Raw genomic sequence first — 23627 nt, forward strand, 5'->3', positions numbered from 1 at the left:
ATACAGCTCAATTCGGGTCTCACTACAAAATAAATTGCTTTTCAAAAACAGGTATTTTTGCAGCAATCGAAACATATCATTTTTATTTGTCTTATATGAACCAAAAAAAATGTTTAGACAAAGTCTGTAGAACTTGTTGCCCGGCTCACTTTGGTACGTATACGCCCATTTTACCTACTTTGTTGTCCGGGTAAATAGCCTCTTCCCTAACTAAAATGCTTTAACCTAAGTGTTTTTTCGTTTTTAACGCCATACAACCAAATTTTAATGCCATATAGTACACCCCAGAAATGTATAGTTCTATACATTAAAGTTCTACTAAGTTCAGTGCATTGTGGGCTTCATATGCGTTTAAATATTGGTTTTACATATTTGCAATATAATTTTTAAATTTGCCATAAAAGCTAAAAACCTCTATTTTTATTTCACTTCTATAAGCGACTTATGAGAAACATTTAGGCGCGCATGATAAACTTTGATTTTAAATACCGATGGGGATTTCCCCTTTCTTGAATGCACAGTTTAAGTAAAATACTTAAGATATCACATAATGCTGACTACAGCTGTTTATTTGGGTAAGGGTACGGGTTAGAGTTTGGGTTGGAGTAGGTGAAGTATTGTTATATTATTTTTTCTAGGTCAATAGATTTTCATCTTGTCATTTATGAAGAATATTTATATTGAATATTACCGTAATATTTTTCATATTTTTTTTTATTTTATTTTTTTGCTTTCATTTAACTCTTTGGTGTTTTTTTGGTGTTAATTTAAGACTCCACACAATTTTATATATATATATGATCAGCTTTCCATATATTAAAAAAAATGATCCAGGGATTAAATTATCCGTGATGTACAACAACTGTGTTCCATTTAGTTAAACAACATTTAAGGTTAAAATATTTAATCCAGTGGCTTTTGTCGTTGTTGTTTTCTATTAAACTTTGTCAGAAATTGTATTTATCTGACAACTGTATAATTTATTATGTGTAGGCTATTGTATCTAACAGAATAAATATAATATTGTATTTAACAGAAATACATTTTTTTTTAAAAGAGAACAATTTTTAAACAGTATTTTAAATGGCAGTATCAACATCAACTTTGGAACGTAAGTTTACAAATGTGTTTCAAAACATGTAATTGTTTAATGCATTAACGCATCCAAAATCTATCTACCTTATCTATATTTCTTCGCTATGAAATGAGTAACAAGTCTTAAAATATGCCTTATGTGACATCATTCTAAATAATACTGTTTGGAAAATTATGTATAGTTGAAGGTGCCTTTTCTAATTATATTCACTCAGCGCTCGACTAGATGAAATACACTTGCCATAAAATGTAGGCACGCTGTCTGCCAATTTCTGACCTACTTGTTGTTTACTTTAATGATTTAACATAGCTTTTTATTTCATATCGTTTCAAGTAGTTCTGATATGGCCTCCCTTAGTTGTTTGTCACATAGAATTATGCATGTATAGGCTTGATCACAACAATTTTTTTGCTTAGGGCACTTCCCATCGGGTGATTGGGAATCAGCATTTCTGCCACATGGCAAAATATTAACCCTGTTTATAAAAAATATATAATTTAAAATGTAATTTTAGTTACAAAAATGTAATTTTGCAACAACAAATTGGTTTACTACTTAACAAATCATGTTTGTAACCAATAACAAATAACAATATTTTATAATGCGTTTAAAAATGGAAAAAAATTTAAAAGAGATGATTACGTTGAATTGCACTATTTAGATTGCTGAAACATTAATTTCGAAAAACTTTTATCATTTGTGTTGTGTTTAGTTTATGTTCTTGTCAAATGTTGTATTTAAAAATGTATGATTCGGTGCATTCGTCAACATAGCATACCTAAGCGACTCCGGGTGTACTTAAAATCAAGTAGGCAATGAGGGCATCCAAAAATTTAAAAGTAGATTAACTGTAGCAAAATTTATGTTCATACAACTATGCAGTGTTATAAACCAGTCATTGCAAAATGACTTAAATAACAATTCAAGTCCCTTTTAAGTCAACTTAAAGTCAAATCATTGGCATAATTATAAAATGTTAAACTAATAAAATTGGGCCAATTATGAGCAATAACTGAATTTTATTAATAATTGTAATTAGTGAAATTGTTTTACATAAGTTGTTCAAGTCAAGTTATTTGTTCAAAAGACTCAAGTAAAGTTATTTGAAAACAGTCATTACAGCACGGAAACTGTGTGAACATGCAAAGTGTCTGTTGATTTTGTACCTTTATATTTTTTATATCTGCTGTAGTATCTGAATAGGTTTTGTGGTTCCCAGACAAAGAAGTCTTGCTTAGGTAGTTTCTTTGGACAGATTTTTTAACCCAAATAGGCTTTGACATTTAACAAGTAAGAAAACATGTTAAATCAGAATTTTTTTTAGACTGAGTAACTTTTCCAACACATTTTTTTTGTAAGAATTTTAATATGAGTAACTTACTCAACCTGGTATATATTTATACATATTTTTCCTTTTTGTGTTAGGTGTTCAGCTTCTACGAAGTGCTGGTAACGATATTTATGACGTTGATGAAGATGCATTCAACTGTGTTTTCAAGAACACTTTAAATTCTTTACCGATTATACTTGTTGTTTGCGGAAACCATTGTTATGAAAAAAGTTTACTTGTGAAATTGTTTGAACGACTTTTAACAGAATACTCAAATTTTAATGTAAGTGTGCCAGTAAGAAAATTCCCACCCTTTTTAACCTAGTTTACTTTTTATGAAGTAATTGTTCTAAGCTTAAGTTGTAACCCAAATGTAACACCCACATAAACAAGACCTTGCTTATTTATTTATGCAACATACTTTTGCAAATTATGTATTTTTAAAACTATTGAAGTGCAAGGATAGCTATAACATTAAACAGCGTGTCTCGCAATGCGCACCACAGCTTTTACTATTAGTTTTTATATTAGTTTAATATATATTTTAGCACAATACATTTATCTTTAAATGCAGATAAAGATTTTTTTATTTGAGCACTGATAAATACGTCATGTGATACTAACGTACTTTTTTGTAGGGAAACATCACACAGTTGGATGGTGTTGTACTTGAAAGCATTCACAAAAAGTTTGACTATAAAGAAGGAACACTTGCTGATGGCTTAACAGTATTTCGAAAAGTTTGGTTAAAACCAACTCAAGAAGGAAATGTAAATTCCTAATTTGTCATATGAAAACTTGTTTGCAGTATGTAATTCACACTGGGGTTATAAACTGTTGCTTTTCCCAAATTATCTTCTGATTTTATTATTAGTGATAATTGCTTCCTTGAATTCCATCTTTCTTTTTTCTAAATGTTGTTATAACAGTCTATTTCTCTAAAAAAATAAAACCATTTTTATATTTATCAGACATCGACTTTTCTGCTGGAAGCAAAGAGTCCTACCTGTTCAAGTGATGTTGTAGCTAAAAGAGCTCTGCTTTTAGGCTGCATTTTGGGTTCTTCGTTGGTTTACAATATAACAAAGCATATAACAAAGAATGATTTAAACCACCTTAGGGTATGGTGATACATACAGGGATGTGCTGAGTATCTAGCCATCATTGAAAATAAGGTTTTAATTGCAATTCGGAGTTTTGAAACCTAATTTATTAAAATGTGTTATTTAATTATAAAATACACATTACAAAAAAAATGAGTGAACATCATTTGTTAATGATAAAATTTAGAACAATTTGTTTTATAATAATTGCAATATAACTAAATTAACAAGTTCTAATGCTTAAACACAAGAAATCCTTACTAGGCTCCTTAATCCATGACTACAAGCTTTAAATTGACTTCACCATTTCAGTTTGGAAATCCAAACCTTGCAATTTCTCTAGAATACTTGCCATTTTGAATATTCTGGATTAACGTTCAAATTTATCCTATCATATCGCACATAAACTTGGCAAAACTTTAACTAATTAAGAGTGGTGAAGTCTAGAGCACGGTTTATTACCTGGGTTAAAACCTGAGTGTTACAAATCACAATATTATTATTCCCTAGTCATATACAATTGTGTACATTTAATAATCACCTCATAGACATAGACTGTCCATTGTGACAGTCAAAGTATATTATTCGCCTGTTAAATTTACTTAAAAAAACACTAACTTATTAATTTATAGTAAATTTAATTAGTTGTTTACTTGATTAAATGTTATAGCAGTTATTACTTGACTCTATTGGCTTTATTGTTGAAAATAAAGCTAGGTATTTTTAGAAATGATCATGGGGCCACAAGTGTTAAAAATATTTATATTTTAATAAAATTTGAAAACCATGCAATCTTACATTCTACTTGAGAAAGCACTGTTAAAAACATCTATTCACTTTAAACTATGTATTTGATAATTTTAATAAGTTTCTTTGTTTTTATGTTTTAATTTAATCTGCTGTATCAAACAAATGTGTTCATTTTTCAGATGTTTATAAAGTTGGGAAAGCAACTGAAAAAGTTGAGATTAAAAAGTGTTATGCAGGTAACAATAATGATTTTAATTGATTGAAATTAAATCCAACTCCACTGCATCTTCAATATCAGTTGGTAGACTATTGGCCTCAGAATTACTAAGGTCATGAGTCAAAATCTATCCACAAACTAGTGTTTTTAGTGTTAATTTTGTTTCCTAAATTCTTGACAACCATATGATTTTGGTCAATTTATCATTTTACTAATAGATTTATTTTCTATTTGTCATATTGAAGCGACTTCAGTTTGTTATCCATGACTGGGAAGGCGATACCACCTATGATAAGAGAGACACCTACTTGAAAAATATCTTTGCAAACGACCCTGATTCTAGAAAAGATTTTGACGCTTTGAAGAATGCATTCAAAATCATTGACTGTACACTTATGCCATCTATTCACTCTAACAAAGGTTTTTCTGTTTTATCAATTATAAACATACCATAAACAGTATGCTTTTATTACATATCTGATGATAGTGGTAGTTAGGTGACATCCCTTAATATTATCCTATTGGTCATGAAAATTAATTTTGGTCATGAACATTACTCCAGGAGCCTTTAAGAAACTGAATCATTTATTGCAAACAAGGTCAGCCTAGAAAATCTAGAAAAAATCTGGCCTGTGATGAGGCCCAAACCACAACCTTGGCCATATCGGGACTGTTATGTTACCAACTGAGCTACACATACTCAGGGAGAGCAAATCACGAAGCAACTATGACACCTTTTCCTGTTGCACCCTTTTAGTACAACAACTGTATATTGAAAGAAATCTAAAGCAGGTGTTCCCAACCTTTTTCAAGGCGATTTGAAAGTTAACATCAAACTGGGTAAATCTTGTGACCCAAATCCTCTTTTGGTGAGGAGTGCACCCACGATTTTTGTTTAGCGATTTAGATTTTTTTTAGGATAACATTACATTTTTGCATCACAAAACAAGTTACTTTAAGAAAATGTTGTTCTCCGTCAAACTTGTGTGCAAGTGTGCAAATTAAAAAGATTTAAAAGACATGCAAGGGGACGGAAGTTAAAAAAATTGCACTCATTAAGTTCAAATTGCCAATTTTTTATTTTAAAGAGAAATGACATATTAATCCTTTATCAAGATGTTTTGCCACACTAGCTGTAAGCGACTTTCAAACAGTTGCTGCAGGTAATCAAGCCACATTCAGTTTGGTTTTCAGTTAGAAATTGTTCTTATTAGCATCTACGCTTATAATATTGAGGTTCGTTCCATACATTTGACTGAAATGTCCTTAAAAAAGAAATGTGTATTTAAGTATGATATGTTAATTTTAGTTTTTGATTTACTTGCACTTGACTAAATTAAATGGAAGGCATAGTGTGCCTTGTTAATGAATACAACTACTTCTCTAAGGGGGTATAATGATCAAATCGTCTAAATATGATTCTGCTTTTACAACAATATAAAATGCTGCAAATGATAGTTATCAATTTTTATTGTTAAAAATTAAATTTTATGTTTTGTTTTTTCAGCCAAGTTTTTAAATCTATTTGTCAATCTTGCTTGGACCACATGTTTGCAAATAAATGTTAAAACCTATTCTTTGTGCCAATTTCATGACTACAACCAGTTTCTATTAACTGCTGAAAAGTTTGTCTCTTTGATTGGTTCACCTGAGAGTGAACTTAAAGAAATGCTATTTGAGGTGAATTATTTTAACTGTACTATTTAAATTATTTTGTATCAGTGATTTACTGTAGGAACTACCCAGTTAGTGATACTACATACAAGGTAGCTTTATAGACATAACTGGTTAGGTAATAATAATGAAATAACTTTGTGTAACCATCCATGACTTTTTTCTAAACACTTAATAGCTGGTTTTCAAAATGCTTCAACTTTTTTAAATAGAAGTAAGCTTTTATTTAAATAGTTATAATTTTTTCTCAGGGAATTTGTCTATGAATCAATTTACAAACTTCATGATGAATTAAAAATGGCAACAGTTCTAATTTTATAAACCAATATTTATTTCAGGAATGTGCTAAGAGCTCATTGGAACTCGTACTAGCAGATGCTGTAGAAACATTTCGAGTTATTGTTGCGGAGGTAAATGTATAATTTTGCATTTCTTTATTTTAAGAATTTGTAAAAAAATTATGGATCATAACAAACCCTGCATTTGTTTTTCACTATTTTATAACTTGAAAAGCTTTTGTCAACAGGCATTAGAAAATCCATTTTACTCTGGTGATTTTAATGCCCTTTTTGTTGAAGCAAAATCTGCAGCTAACAAAAAGGCTGAAGATTTTCCAAGAGAATTTGAGCGAAAACAATGGTATATTGAGAGGCATAAAATTTATGAAAATGCAATGGATTTTCATGAGCAGTTTGTCAAGAAAACTTTCCACAACAATATTGTAAGCCATATTTTCTTTTATTTAACTCCAGTAAGCCCTTCACTAAATGCTTTAACTGTGGAAAACATTAGGACAATCTATTTAGGGGAAATTTTGTTTATGATTTCTAAATTTTAACCTTCAACATACATACTTTTAATAAGGATTTATTTTGTTTGTTTAAGGTAACTATGGAAGAAACACCCAAATATAATGTAATGAATAAAGAGAATCAAGTTCAGAGCATACCAAATTCGTCTAATGAGCAAAGGCACTCAAAACTGGAGGAGAAAAAAGTAATATATTTATGCAAATACAAGGCCGCAAAAATATTACTTTATGGATTTATTGAAAACTATTTATTAGGCGAAGTCTCTTTACCGTTATAACAGAAGTTTGCATATCAAACCATTAGAGGAAATAGCAGCATTGCTTTTTAGTTTACCAATTTTTGATTCAGTCAAATAGCTATTTATTTCTCTACTTCTATTTTACATGTGTACTTTGTGATTGTAGTGACTACTCTGCAATAAATTTGTCCACTTTGTGTTTCATATATCTTATTCATGATTACCTAAACAAATGTTATGTACAACTGTATCCACAAATTGAAATCAATATGAGGGCCAGGGTAACCTTAAAATTACCTGTGGTATGATATAAAGGTATTGTTGCTGACTTTTTAGTTCATCTTTTGTAGGTTATGTTTCCAGGACATATCAAAAAGTTAAATAAAAATTTGTTTCTAAAATACCCCTAAATACGACCCCTAAAATACGAAGCAATTGAGTAGTTAAAAATCTTAGACATATATACTTTTAACCAATTTTATTATTGTAGAAACCGCAACGAATTGCAAGGAAACCAGGTGACTGCAAACAAGCTTTTCCAGAGGCTAAAAATGTGTTTGTTAAAGAACTTAAGGTTAGTTATTAAGTTTACAAAATTATTTGTTTTATTTATTAGTGAAATAATATATCTAAAAATAGTGGGTGATGATTGATTAAAATCTGTTCTTTATTTCTTTTTTGCTGTGGTCAATGTATAAATAGTTCTTTCTGTGAAATTCTATTTAATAAAGTATAACAAAAACAATATTGCATAAATTTGTAAATTTCTTAACGTTGTTTACCCCCTAAAACAGAGGTCGGCAACCTTTTTCTAGTCGCGGGCCAAAACCAAACTGAGAAAGGTCTCTGCAGGCCGCACAATGTAAGAATTTGTGTTATTGAAATGTTAGAACACCTGTGAATCAGCCTGGGGAATATTTACACTTACACTTAAAAATGCGTTTAATTACATTTACAGAGGCAATAAAGTGGAAAAAAAAATGTTTGTTTGGTTACAAATTTGAGTCCACACGTTCGTGATCCATACTACTAATGAAAAGTGTAATAAAACTTCCTTGATGAAACGCGATAACATTTTAAGTTAATCTAGCTCAGTGTTTGTTAACCGTTTTAAGTCCAGACCCAGCTGACGAGTGAAGCGAGTGCGAATTTTTTTGGGGTATACCGGTATTTCTTTTAATTTCTTGAAGTTTTTATTACATTGCCAAAAAAAAATGTTAAAAAACATATGTCCTATATTTTTTAATATGTTTTGCGTTTGCGCGACGCATTTGTCAGTCTTCCACGGCTCAATGGTAAATAATCGCTGATCTAGTTAAAAAGGCAGCATCAAAAGGTAAACAAACCGGACGTAGAATAAACATAAGATTTTTCGCAATTACGTTTGTGAAATAGACTCGTGAATTTTTCAAAAAAGGCGGCGGGCCGGATAAATTACATCGTCGCCGTAGGTTGCCGACCCCTGCCCTAAAATTATAATTTTTACCGAGTAACTAAAAGAGTTTTGTTTATATTGGCCATATATATGTCTTCAATGCCTAAATTTAATTTGTTATACATATATATATATAAACTTTATGTAAGTGCACAACACCTTTTGGGAAATATTTAGTAACATAGTGGTTGTAAAATCATCTGTGTTTAATTTGACTCAGTAATTGCATTTTATGTTTTGCCCATGGATTTTAAACACACTAAAATTTATTCAAAAGGAAGTTGATGTATGGGCTAGTGAAGATGAAATTAACAAGCGGGTAACAATTGCCCACTCTCGAGCAATAGATAACTTCGAGAAAAAGTTCTCTGAGAAGGAACAACAGTCTGAGCATAACAGATATTATCTTGCACTCTTGGAAGACGGCCTGATAAAAATTAGGGATGAAATACTTAAACAACATGAACAGCAAAAGGTTTGTTGCTCTAAATATATTTTATATTTATATACAATTTATTATTTTTGCTTATTATAACGTTTATTTTTATTAATTTTAATGTTATTAAGATTTATTTAGACTAACATGAGTTCTAGCGTTAGCTGCTCTGTTTAACAAAAATCTATTTACTCTCATAAAATAATATCAAACAGAAGCTTATTATAAAGTTTTATATTTCAAACAGGCTAACCCAAACCGTAATTCAAATAAAATACAAAGTAAATTTATAGGTCTGTAGAGCAAGTCGTGCTGCGTGTCACAGAACATGGTAATCTGACCGTAGTAAATTTAGAAATGCTAGTCTGAACTAGCTTTAACCCAGTGGTTCTCAACCGCGGTGACATTTCTAATGCCCAAGGGTGCCGAGAGATATTTAAGAATCTGATTTTTGCTCAATTCTTACAACTTTTTGTGCAAGATTAGAGTGGAATAAATTCAATTATAACTTCTGATGTTGTGTAAAGTTTATGTGTGTTGCTCAAGTTCTATTTATTGGGACATTCTAGTGAATTACCTCAGGAAAAATCTTGAAGAGGTGCCGCAATCTATTTATTATTTTTGAGGGGTACGGCAAGCCATAAATGGTTGAGAATCACTGCTTTAACCCATTGATGATATGCCAACAGCAAATCTTGTTAGCAGACAAACACAGACACCACACCTCATAGACAAAATCCATGTTAACCTAGTTAGTCATTAAATATGTTAAATATAATCCCTTAAGTTTAATTGTAAAAAGCGCAAAGTGAATTAATGATCTGGCACGATTGCAGTATTTACTCATGTTGCAATAATCTATGGCATTTTAAATTTGAAACGTATTTTGCTGCATAAGTTTTTAAATCGAATAAACAAAGTGGCCTCTAAAGATGTACCCACTTTTGTTTAAACATCAAAAACACCCCTGCCAAATGGGGAGAAAGCTACATATGTGTTAAATTTTTTTAAACGACAAAGTTGTGTTGTAAAAAAAGAGATTTTTTTCCTATAGTCAAAATGGATTAAAGAAATTCTACGAATTTGCCTTGCTTCAACTGAAATTTACAACACGGAGATGAAAGTAAGAAAAATGTTTTGTGCAATATCTAGATGTCTGTAGGTAATAGGCATAGCAGCTTGACTATTATAGACAGTTCTGAATCAAGTAACTGATCCTTCCAAAGATTTAATCACTATTACATACATTATTAGACTGACAGTTGTAGGTCCACGCTAATTACATTTGTTATTATACTGGAACTGAAATTTTATGAACCAGTTTTGAAACTCAACTTGGATAAACTGTAGGTAAACCAGAAGGTTTATGCTCAAAGTAGAAACCAGGACTGAACCACATTTTAAAACAATATGTGAACAAACCTGAACTGAAAAAATAAATGGTTGGGCTCCATGCATAGAATTGTGTTACATATTGTGTGGTAAACATAATAAAACTCAGCTTAGGTGCGATTGTGTATAATTAAGAATATATCTCATCATTTTCAAAAACATTTTTTAGTTTAGATAGAAACAGCAATTACCCATGTGACCCTTAACCTTTTGTCAAATTGTAACAAATGTCAAGATTTTTAATTTGAAAATGTTGATAGAAATATCTTTAGTTGTTTATTTACAACTTTTATCTCCTGTTTTATTATTATATAATCTTGAACAATGGTCTCCAACCTGTGGGTCGCGACCCCAAGTTGGGTCGCAATTCTTTGTGGGGGCACACTAATAAACGTGAGTGAGTGCGTAGGTGAGACAAGCTTTCATTTCTTCTACATAAAATCTCTGTTTTTAACTCTTACGAGCTCCCAAATTAATGTGATGCAATCAACGTAACCCACTCTGTCTAATTATGTTATTGAAATACTCATTCCGTTTTAACCACATGACTTTGTGAAGCTAAATTCAGCGCAATGAGCATAATATTAAAAACAAAACATCGTAATCGCTTGGAGGTAGGGAATGACATGTGGTTATGCTTATGCAAAGTGAAGACACGTTTGCAAAAACTAGTGAATACTGTGAAGTCGCAATCATCACACTAAATGCAATTTACGGTTGAAAAAAATAAAATTTTTGTGTTTGTTTGTTCATTTGTTAAATTCAAATTTATATGTTAACTAAACTTCCTAAAGGCAATCGTTTTGGTGCACATGGTGTAGCCACAGTTCTCGGAAATTGTGTAAAATTTATGTATATTCGCTCGTATCACTTTGTTCCAGCATTAATTAAAATATTTTTATTTATATCTGACACAAAGTGGGGTCGCAATGCAAATTCTGATTTCATTTTATTCAAACAGGGGTCGCTTGTTAAAAGGTTAAAGACCACTGATCTAAAAAATGTACTCTAATGCTATTTTTGGTATTCCCTACATAAATATAAACAATGTACATCTGTAGGTGGTATTTTTTATTGAATAGCTTTGTGTCTTGTCAACTTATCTGAACTAGCCTATCACATTATTAAATGATTTTCCAGGACATTTAATTTAGCTAATAATCAAATGATACCAAATCAGTCAAAGCTTGGCTAAATTTATGGCTTAAACATATTTACAGTGTAGTGCTGTCAAGTCGCTTTTGTACTAAATAATCAACATAAAGATGGCATATCAATTTAATATTGCAGAAAGCGACAAAGAGTTGGGTTAGCTGGAGCACATTTAGGGATTCAGAAGAAACAGCAAACAAAACAGCAATTCAGTACTTCACTCAGTCCACCTTACGTTTTCCGAAAGTAGCTCTTGAAAGCTACATAATTAAGCTTAATAACAGCATCGAAGAAATAAAAACTACATATGAGGAAAAATATAAACAATTTGAGGTTTGTATGAAGCTATTATTTTTTGTGTATTCCATTTGTTAGCTGAGGTTGTGTTGTATAATAGCAGAATTAGTTTCTTGTAAATTTTACTTACTCATTTAAAAACAAATGTCAACTGCTTTAAAGACAAATTTAGCAGATAACATGTGTCAATTTTTTTTAAGTATTATGCTAGGTACATGCACATGCAAGCTATTATATATGTTGTAGAAAAATCTCTCTACAGTATTTTTGAATCACATAACCAAATGTGAGGAAATCTACGAAAAGATTATGAAGGTAAGTCAAATAATAATCGTTTTGACAGGCCTGTTTCAGAGTGCTTTTGTTCAGGGGCAGAGGCGTAACCAGAAAATCAAAACAGGAATTTCCCGAATTTTAAACTTGGGGAATTCCCTTGTTTTTCGTTTGACGTGAATGGATAATGACGTCATAAAAAACTAATCAGAAAGAGCCAATTAACGTTCAACCCTAAGACATAAAGCCAACATGTGCACATGCGTCGGAACACGAAAACAAGACCATATGTCATTGATTTAGGTAGAATCAATTCAACTATCAGCTGTGCAGTTTTCTAAGTTCCATGTTTCGAAGGAACTAGCGCTAAAATTCAAGCATGCTTTCGCCACCTGCATTACTGAACTAAGATTTTTTTTCCGGGTGTTGTTATGCCACTATTAGCGCAACACATTAGCTTAAGACATGTGACCCAATTTTGTTAAAAACACTGCCACTTTGGACAGTTTGTTATACCCTGGCAAAAATGAACAAAAAACAACAATATCACTTACAAAAAAGGAGAGGGAACCCTAAACCTTTTGTTACTTACAATATTGCTAGATTGACTAACAATGTGCCCTTAAGTAGTGAGGGTGGTGGGAGATTTACGTCATTGAACCAATTTTAATTCTATAAATTGAATTTTTTTACACTTTGAGCGAATATACACTTTTTTCATTTTTTTTATAAAACGAACATTTATGCACTACAACTTTTGCCTCTTGATATTAGATAAACTAAATAAAAATATATGTTGCGCTTACCTAAAGTATATTTCAATACTTTCCTTCACATGCCAGTGTAAAAAACAAAAAAAAATTGTATATGCAAAATTTGAGATAAATAACACAATTTTTTATTCAAATGTTTATAAAAACACTTACGTTCAACCCTAGTCATTTTACTCAATTAATTAAGAACAGTTTAAGTCACTTTTCAAACACACCTTTTCTAAGGTGTCTTTTATCAACTGCAAGTAAAGAGTAAATACTATCATGTCAGTCTCTTATTTTAAAATCACAGGATAAAAAAGTTGAGTTGATTGACACAGAAGATGAATTTGACACCTTGCATGAAAAAGTTGCTCAAGAAGTTTGTCTTGAGTTTGATGATTTATGTGCAGAAAAAACAAAGATATCTTCTTATTTTGTTACCAATAAAACTGCCCTTATGGCTAGGTTGTATAGTACCAAAAAAGAAATCTGGAAAAACACTCAGCATGACAGAGAAAACATGGTTTGTTGGCTCTTTTGTGTGTTTTACAAAATTGAACTGCTAATTTTTGTTAATGGTATTATTGTACAATTTAGAAATTCTTGGAGTACACTGTAAAAGAAGCAGTCGTTTTTTATAAAGAATCTATGGAGGTAAGATACACACAATTTTGTTATGGTAATTGTAAAATAACCTTTTTAAATTCTTTAATATTTTAACAGGCTGCTTTATTCTTACCTGATTTGGTTTTTGATGAAAACCACAAAAAAATTACTAAGGCATCTAAAAAAATAGTGACATTGTCAGAATATTGGTCCAAGCCTAAATACAGAAAATTTATGGAGGTCAAGTTTAATGAAATGATTGCGAATGAAAAGGCGTTCTTTTCAACATTGTTTGAGGTCTGCAAAATCTTATGAAAAATTCTTTTAGGCCAAGAATTACTGTTTCTTACTTATATTTAAACAATACCTGCATGTAGGCTTTCATAGTTATATTTGAAAAAAAATCTTAAATTTATTTTTTACCAGATAACTACACACTGGAGAAAAATAGAAGAAACTAACTCCATACAGATTGCGTATCAAAATGCAATGGACAAAGGGGTAAGTTAAAAAACAAGGTAAACATCAATTGGACAGGGTATTTTTTTAAGTTTTGCACCTGGAGCAAATCGATTTCATAACTCTGTTATTTTTAAAATTTGCTGCGTTTTTTTGTCAAAGATGGACTGTGCTTCCTCCAGTCAGCAGTTTGGCAACCTGCACATCACATCCGCCGGTTCGGCACTTGCCAGCCTTAAATGGAACAAGAAGGTGGTCAAAGAGGAAATTTCTCTATTTAAGAAACAACTGAATGCAGACAAGGAGAAATACAATATAATGGTTGAGCTAAAACAGGTAACCGCTCTTTTTAGACTCAGTGCTACTTAGGATTACGTATTGCACATGTATAACATCATTCAACATTGTGTTTAGACACTTGAAACAAAGTATTCAAATTACAAGGAAATTACCACCAAACTGTTTTCAGGGAATTTGGTAAGCGTTTTCTTACGTGAATATATTCTAAATAATGTCCTGTTGTCCAAAAAATAATGTTAACATTTTATTTATTTTATAATGCGGCTTTAAACATTTTAAGCGTACTTATTTCTGTATCACTTGGTTGTTTTACAACCAACACAGTTTTTATTTTTCGATTTTTCTAATGCTACAAGTGTATAATAGTGTGTCTTTGCTATATAGATTTGTTGGAAAGCATAATAAAGTATATGTATTCATTGTGTGATCCATAAAACATGGTCGTATAACACTTTCTAAAAAGTTCTTCGTGTTCTGTATTTTCATGCATCAGGCTGCACGAATTTCCGTGTTATTGATTTACAAGAAAGCTTAGTAAGAAACAAAGGTAAAACTGCGCTCTCTATATAAAAAAAGTGTGTGGAAATTTCGTTTCACCCTATTAAACAGAGAAAATATTTAATAATTGTTGGGATGAAGTATCAAAACACTCGGGAATATTTCTATTCGTTTGATTATACATTTTAAAAAGGGCACTAGGTAGCAATCTTCCGATAAATACCCAAGTTTCCTTTATGAAATACTAAATTTGTCAAATTTATGCCCTGAAATAGTGACTTCCCACAAAATATTTTAGGTGTGCAATGTGTGCTATACGCAAGGTTTACAAACAACAATCTCGTATAGACTTTTTGATATAGAATTTTTTTACAGACCATGCTTTCATTTATTCCTGCCCATGAAATCTTTTATACTAAATCGTCGGAAATAGCAAGTGGAAGTTTCTCGACGGTTAAGTATGCCTACCACAAGATCCACGGAGAAATGGCACTCAAGTGTCATAATGTTACTTGTGATAAAGAAAAGCTTCAGGATTTTCTCCGACCGTAAGGGCCTCTAAACCAGGGGTTCTTGACAAAGTCCATGAAGGCCAATTGAAATATAAGTGTATCTTTTAGAACTTATCACTTTTTCAAATGAAAGAGTTTAATTAAAATAAAATGGTTTTGTACTCATTGTATTTAGAATTCATTTAACTTTCACATTTTTCGGCCTGAAATCAGCACATTTCTGAAGTCTATTTGTATAGTAACGTCCATTTATGACGTCATCTCTGAAATTTTCTTGAGTAATGTGGTCCACGCGAAAGGGTTTCGCGGTATAAAATGTTTAAGAACCACTGCTCTAGATGCAGGATTTCGCTTAGTTCTGTATGGGCTTAGCTTGGTTTGCGGTAAGTGTGAACGCATTTCCAGAGGTATTTACCATATTTCCGGCCCTTAAGTATTTCTATATTCATCGTTATGCAAACTAAATTGCAAACGTTTGCTCGTGTCTTTAAATTCCCATTTGGCAATATTTATTTGTTTGAATCAGAATATCAACCAATCAAGTTTATTTAAAAGTATTTGTTACATTATACTAGGTTCAAACTTAAAAGATAATAAACGACACCATATTTTTAGCATGACGTGTAAACTATATAGAAGTTGTTGCCAACCTTTCATAAGTGGTGATCTTCTCCCATAGGCTCACTTTGTGCTCCCTTGCTCGCGTTTTGACAAAATGCATCACTGAACGTCAAAATATCTTAATTAAGTCCTCCTGAAAATCACAAATTCGACCTTAACTGAATAATGATTTAAACAATATATGTTCGTTGACCGGGACTTGACTTTATATTTTTTGAATAGATTTGACTTGGACTTAAGTCATTCAAAAATGATTTGCTTACCGCACTGAATTTATTACACAATACACATGTCTCACAAAGAGTTGCATAAAATTATACCGAAATAATATGTTACAATATTAAACAAATAGTATATTGTTATTTTGTGTGTAAACTGTAAGGACAATATTCCGATAGTTCAACTCGGGCATATTGTTGTGATTCAAGAGTAATCTAATCGAATAACTGACTCCAATTTTATGTAATTTACAAACACATTCTGTAAACACGTGAACTAAGCAACCCATGTTAAAATATCGCCATAAATAAATTATAACTAAACCATTTTTTTTGTTTTTAGTCTCACTCGAGGCATTGAAATGTTCCACTTGGTACATCACGCAAACGTCGTCCAGGTAATAGGCTATACTTGTTGGGAGGGCGGTATAGGTGTCGCTCTCGAGTACATGGCTGGTGGAAGTCTTAGCCAACTAATCCTCGACAGCAGAGTCAATATTCAAGTGCCAATGAAACTTCGCTTTTGTACAGAAATAGCGTCCGCCATAGCCTTTCTTCAGGTATATTTTGTCAAACCCAACAAGGTAGTTCGTTGTAGTTGGCAACAATTAAAGTAAATTCATGGTTTAGTGATATTCTATTTTGCAAGAAACTATTAGCATGGTTTCCTCTCAGGGGTCGACCAATCTAACTATCGGAATGTTGAATATCCATGACGTACTCCTGGATCGCGACCTTCACTGCAAAGTCACTGGATTTAAGTTTAAAAACTTCCTCGACGGAAATAGCGTCACTCCTTTATCAAATCGAAATTTGTTTGCTGATGCCCAGGTGCTAGGGCGCATAATACATGCCGTTTTGGTGCGAAAAGTTCCTGAAAACGATACTCACTTCTGCATCGAAAAGTTAGCTAAGTTGAAAAACGACATCGAGGAACCCAACGACCTACACACTTTGCGCACTCTAGTGAACGAGATGCGAAGCTGCCTTGGTATGGAGACGACCTGCTTGTCGGTGCGTGACACACTACGGGGGCAATTCAACCTTTGTTCTGCTAATATGATAAACAATAAGTCGTGCATTCTGCTCGAGAAATTGATTCTGCGCAAGCAGCCAACTGATCTCGTTTCACTATCAGAAAATCAGTACTGCTGAGTATTCCGTCAACGTTTAGTGTTGATATCCACTATAGCTTGGTGATTTTTGCGTCAAGAATTGTACCTTTTAAACGTTTTTGTTTTCAAAACTACGGTTTGAGATGAGTTTTGAGCTTGAACTTAATATATCTGTTTTATTATTGCCATCGTCTTTCTCAGCTTTTTCAGGGACAATAAGATCCTCTTTACTTGACGTAAATCGTGACGTATTTTTTAGGTCATTCAGATTTTTTTTAAATCCTCGCTATTTATTACGCTATGCGCATTGCCTGCCTTTCATGGTCGTCCAGAAACTTTCTACGAAGCATCCTTTGAATAATCCATTTTTAATTTTATGAATTTAGATAACCCAACTCAACTTTTGACTTTTTCGCATTGTGAGAAGCTTAAATAACTTTGAAATAAAAATAATTTTGAAAGCATTGTGTCACAATTATCAGTTGAAAAAATATTTTTTTCAGCGAGGTTTTTTCAATTTGTCAAAAGGTAAAAAACTTGTTTGTCGCGGCCGAAAATAGTGATGTAAGAGCTATTAAAGGCCAATTACGTAAAACCACAACGCCAGAGGTTTCTAAACTTTTTGCTGTCGCGACTCCGTCTCCAGTTTTCGAAAATCTAAGCGACCCTTCAGTTTTGTTGAATTACACATAAACCAGGTCACTTGACTTAAGTACAATAATGTCACTATTTTTTTCATTTCATGTTTTAACTGGTGCAACTTGTGGATACACTTCCTCTGCTGTGTAAAAACGATGCTGCAACGTTGGCGCTAGGCCGCTAAGAGCACCACAAATTTCGCTTGTTGCGTAAATATGCTACTAAAATGTTAGGCTAAGGCAGTGGTTCCCAAACTGTGGGCCACAAGACTATTTTCAGTGGACCATAGATCTATTCGAAAATATTGCAACCAAATATGTTTGTTTTAATAATTGTAAACATATAAATTATTAAAACATAATAGGAACCAGGCAATTTTCCAAAATTTTACGTCATGTGTTCTATTCACTATGCAGTTAGCACGGCAGTTTACTTTGAGTTTGTAGCCATAGAGTAATCAATTCCAATATAAAAATGACCCGAGGTAAAAATAATTATTTGGATGCTGTTAGAAATCAATGCATTCATTGAGAAATCGTTCGACTAAGTAGGCGTATAGTCGAGACAGGCAAGTTATATTTGTATCAGATAGGTTGATATATATTATTTGGATGATGGGCTGAAGGGCATATAAAAAGGGTTACTGCACACGGTGTGCCACAGACTGTTTTTATAAAACAAAAACAGGCCACGGAATATAAAAGTTTGGGAACCACTGGGCTAAGAGGAGGTGAGGCAACAAAAAACATTTGCTCGAAGCGATCGATGGATTATTGCAGGTATATTCAAGAGATAACCGCAATCCGTATCCGGACCTATAGGCCAAAGTGTTGTAAGTGGAGCTAAAATAAACATAGTTTTTACTTTAAAAAATGATCTACTTTGCGGTATAATTAGGTGACATTTTTGGGAAATTTGAAAAAAAGGCAGATTGCCCCACGATTGATCTCACTAGAGAAAAATAATAAATTGCCTTGTGCTCTCGTGCTCCGCTCACAATATTTTAAAACTATTTGGCTGCATTAACAGGACCCAATAGACTAACATATATATGCCTACTTTCGTATTCAGATCTTTGCTAATAGTCGATTTGATTATCCCTTCTTTATTGGATTAAAGTAAAAAAAAATATGGTAGGACTGCAGAAACCACGTGAGAAGTTGTGGAAAAGCGCATTTAGAAAATAAATAGGCTATGTTAAGGCTGGTTCACACTAAACGCGTCTAGCGTTAACGTAAAGCGTTTAAAAAAACGCTTTCGGTTGCGGAAAAGTTGAAATATTTCAACTTTGACGCTTTCGGTTAGAAGCGAGGAAATTTGCCGTTAATCGCTAGGATCGCTAGGATCGCTAGGATCGATCGCTAGGTTCGCTCGCTAAGATCGCTAGGATCGCTAGGTTCGCTAGGATCGCTAGGATCGCTAGGATCGTTAGGATCGCTAGGATCGCTAAGATAACCGAAGCCCGTCTGATTCACAGTTGTTCCAACATTTTAAAAACAAAATTCTTAGTTAAACATTAGATTTACTAATAGTGGTCCGTGGTCCAAAAAAGTTTGGGTTTATAATGATTGGCTAGATGCTAGGTAAATCACAGCAGGAGCAGTCGCAGCATTTAAAGAACTCATTTCGCCACACTCCAAGTAGGCTTCAAAGCCCGAATAACGATATGCTTGCGTTAAAATAATAATCTAACCGATTTGATGTATAATAGAAGTCATCCGAGTGTATCTCAAGTAGAGATATTTATCCTACCTTGCGACCTTGCGAACCTAGCGATCCGTATACAGGATCGCAAAGGATCGCAAGGATCGCTCGCAAGGATCGCAAGGATTGCACGACAGGATCGCTCGCAAGGATCGCAAGGATCGCTAGGATCGCTCGCAAGGATCGCTAGGATCGCTCGCAAGGATCGCAAGGATCGCTAGAATCACAAGGATAGCAAGGATCGCTTGCTAGGATCGCAAGGATCGCTCGCAAGGATCGCAAGGATCACTAGGATCGCTCGCTAGGATCGCAAGGATCGCTCACAAGGATCGCAAGGATCGCTCGCTAGGATCGTTCGCAAGGATCGCTTGCAAGGATCGCTCACAAGGATCCCAAGGATCGCTCGCAAGGATCGCTCGCTAGGATCGTTAGCAAGGATCGCAAGGATCACTCGCAAGGATCGCTCGCCAGGATCGCTCGCTAGGATCGCTCGCAAGGATCGCAAGGATCGCTCGCTAGGATCGCTCGCAAGGATCGCAAGGATCGCTAGGATCACTCGCAAGGATCGCTAGGATCGCTCGCAAGGATCGAAAGGATCGCTCGCTAGGATCGCTCGCAAGGATCGCTCGCAAGGATCGCAAGGATTGCGAGCGATCCTAGCGATCCTATCGAGCGATCCTTGCGATCCTTGTGTACCTTGTGTTACTAGCGATCCTTGCGATCCTTGCGAGCGATCCTAGCGAGCGATCCTTGCGATCCTTGTGTACCTTGTGTACCTTGCGATCCTTGCGATCCTTGCGATCCTAGCGATCCTTGCGATCCTTGCGATCCTTGCGATCCTTGCGATCCTGTATATTTTAGATGCACCCCGATCCTAGCGATCCTAGCGATCCTTGCGATCCTAGCAATCCTAGCGATCCTAGCGATCCTAGCGATCCTAGTCATCCTAGCAATCCTAGCGATCCTAGCGATTCTAGTCCTAGCGATCCTATAGCGATCCTAGCGATCCTAGCGATCCTAGCGATCCTAGCGATCCTTGCGAACCTTGCGATCCTTGCGATCCTTGCGATCCTTGCGATCCTAGCGATCCTTGCGATCCTTGCGATCCTTGCGATCCTAGCGATCCTTGCGATCCTTGCGATCCTTGCGATCCTTGCGATCCTGTATATTTTAGATGCACCCGTTCAAAACTACCAATATGACCTTCTGCATTGGATTTGTCTATTATTGCAAAAAAAATATTTTGCCAAAATTAAATATAAAGCTCTGCAACACATCACGCGGTATGCGGTACGGCGCGGTAAACTGTGGCGCTTTGTGGTTATTTTGGCAAACCGCGCAAGCGGCCGCAAACGATGCGCAATTTACATCTCTAGCGTTTCTCCCTGATGCCCAGTAGAATAAATTCAACATAGGGAAATCCCCTTAGTAATGCCCTGTTTCTTGTTTGGCATGATGCGATGTCTGTCATATTTGTCTGTTGTTTCACCCGATCCGTTAGAATTTAGTGCATTTCTAAGCAAAAAGGTCAAAAAGGGTGCTGGTCTAGAACAGTGCTCCGCAACCGGTGTGCCGCGAGACCATGTCAGGTGTGCCGTGACGTCCCAGTATGTGTGTTACTTGACATTTTTTAATTGTACTTTGTACAGCAGATTATAACAAAAATGATGCATCAAGGCAGACATTGTAACTTTATGCAATAATCGGCGCTCTTTCACTATTGTACGTGAAAAGTTATGCAAAAAAAAAAAAATAATACCGTATACCACAACGCATATTGTTTGGGTTAGGGTGCGGGTTAGCGTTTGGGTGAGGGTGGGTCAAGTAATATTATGTTTATTATTAATAATAACTTGACCCACCCTCAACCAAACGCTAACCCGCACCCTAACCCAAACAATATGCGTTGTGGTAAGCGGCATTTGAATAATTTTTTTTTTTAATAATTTTTACGTACAATAGTGAAAGAGCGCCCAATAATCAATGTAAATTTTTCTTAATATATAAAACTGTGACCTATGTTACTTTCAATCGCCGGAAGTTGAAGTTTAAAACATCCTTTTAACTAACTAAATACCAGGCTATAAATTTTCAGCAAATGATTTTTAACCACGATACAATTAGATCCAAAATCGCCGAAAAAAATGGCTAAACCTGTCGGAATAAACCTAAAGTTGGTGGGAATAAGGCCTAAATTGACAATAATGCCTAAAAATGTAACGAGAGGGTATGGAATGATCGGGGGTCATCAGTTTGACATTTGATGTCAACGTTTCGGCGTTGTACTTTGAACGGCGATTACGGCGCTGTTAAGTCGCAGCTGTTTTAGCATTGGGTGGGGTAAGTGGTGGGTAGTGAGTGGGGTTAAATATTAAGTTAGGGTTGGGATTGAGGAGTTATTGATGAATTTAGGGGTAGGGTTTGAGGATAGGTAAAAGTATAGGCCGTTTCCAAAAATTAGGTCTAATTTTGACAGGTTGGGATTATTCCGATTTAGACAATATTATATGACTATGGGTATTAGTCCTAATTTGGTCTTATTTCGAATTATGTTTTATTTCGACGTTGATGTTTTTATAATTTCGGTCTTATGGCTAAAGTCCTTTTGGCCGTCTTAAGAAATTTTAAAAGACCGTAAATCCGTAAATTCAGAAGATAAAAGAATGTGAAACGTCAAATTTTCGGCGCCTTAATCGTAAATTGCACAATATTCTATGAGCAGCCTGCTATTATGCTTTTGTTGTCTATTCTCAATCGTCATATATTTTGTAGGTGTGCGGCCAATTTTGTTTACCTGTGTGGGTGTGCCGCAAGTGAAAAAAGGTTGCGGAGCACTGGTCTAGAATCCTACCACATTTATTTTAACATTAACGAACCAAGTTGTAAAAGTTAAAAATGCACAGAAAGGCATAAAGATAATAGCAATACTTGTGTAGAGCACACGACTATAATTTGCCGACTAAGAGATTGTGTTTACAGTAACTTTTGTGATGTATTTGCTTATGCCACAGATTTATTGCCTACTCGCTCCAAAGTGCAAAGTAGTTACTGGCTTGCATTATCTCTGTGCTGTCAGCAAAGGGATTTGTGTACTTAAGACCGCTATCTGCTCTAAAACAAAAACTTCTTCTCTGTTATCGTCTTGCTGTTCGCAACTTTGATATTGCAAGTAGCATCTGCTATATTCTTACTTGTCCGCCTTCTATAGTTTAACTGGTTGTTCGCTTATCAGATAATACAATTCTAATAACCTATACGTCTTGTGGTTGGCTAACGAGTTATTCGCACGCAACCTTCAAGTCAACTTTAAATCGAGAGTCAGAAACTTCAACTATTAATCTCGTGCCCAACACTTGACCCACGCAAGCCCAAACTCTCACGCTAACCTAACTATTGTTAGCAACATAAATCCCCGGTCGAAAATGTGGTAGTAATTTAGACCAGCGCCAAAATAGTTTAAGATTGTTTCTAATGTTAAAATCTTCAGTGGTTTTTGGTGCGTGACAAAAAGAAACACACAATAAGACCAACCAAGCAACAATATCTGAAGCATAACAATTATCAATTTGCTATGATAAAAAACATGAAATAAAAAAGTACAGTCTCCAAAAATTACGCTCACTTTAAGATTGCAAGTGGGCACCTGATCCGTCAGAATTTAGTGCAGTTCTAAGCAAGCATAATATTTTTAACATTTATGAACACCCTAAACGCCCCACAGAGAATTTTTTTTATTAAGAAAATAAATAGCGAAAAAAAACGGACAAGAAAAAACAAATCAAATCAGTAAAGCTCTCAAGCAGCCATAACGACCATTTAATTTTGTGTATCGTCATACTTCCTCTTTTTAAAGCCGAATATCGCTCGGAACTTCGCACAGAAGATAGCAACAGTAAAAAACGTAACATAGTCGGGACAGTGTCGGCATATTTACATTGATAAATAACACCCGATCCGTCAGAAATCAGTGCAGTTCTAAGCAAAAAGGTCTACGA

At 34.1% G+C, this 23627-nt stretch overlaps 1 protein-coding gene across 2 annotated transcripts; it reads left to right on the plus strand.

Moving 5' to 3' along the window:
- Positions 1–982: 982 nt before the first annotated feature.
- On the plus strand, positions 983–17695 carry LOC146148455 (uncharacterized). 2 transcript variants are annotated; one of them, XM_083387268.1, is made up of 24 exons: positions 983–1111; positions 2522–2709; positions 3065–3196; positions 3398–3547; positions 4459–4515; positions 4742–4916; positions 6004–6176; positions 6509–6580; positions 6697–6891; positions 7056–7166; positions 7711–7794; positions 8933–9130; positions 10146–10214; positions 11774–11968; positions 12179–12247; positions 13271–13483; positions 13558–13614; positions 13684–13863; positions 13993–14067; positions 14188–14361; positions 14440–14502; positions 15199–15371; positions 16518–16734; positions 16850–17695. In XM_083387268.1, exons 1-24 carry the CDS (start codon positions 1084–1086, stop codon positions 17327–17329), a joined length of 3528 nt encoding a protein of 1175 aa, XP_083243394.1. In that variant the 5' UTR covers positions 983–1083; the 3' UTR covers positions 17330–17695. The 2 variants fall into 2 exon arrangements, with proteins under 2 accessions (XP_083243394.1, XP_083243395.1); XM_083387269.1 differs by lacking the exon at positions 3398–3547.
- Positions 17696–23627: the final 5932 nt, after the last annotated feature.

Source organism: Ascidiella aspersa, chromosome 4 (assembly GCF_963924565.1).
Source record: "Ascidiella aspersa chromosome 4, kaAscAspe10.2, whole genome shotgun sequence".
NCBI classification, from domain to species: Eukaryota; Metazoa; Chordata; class Ascidiacea; order Phlebobranchia; family Ascidiidae; genus Ascidiella; species Ascidiella aspersa.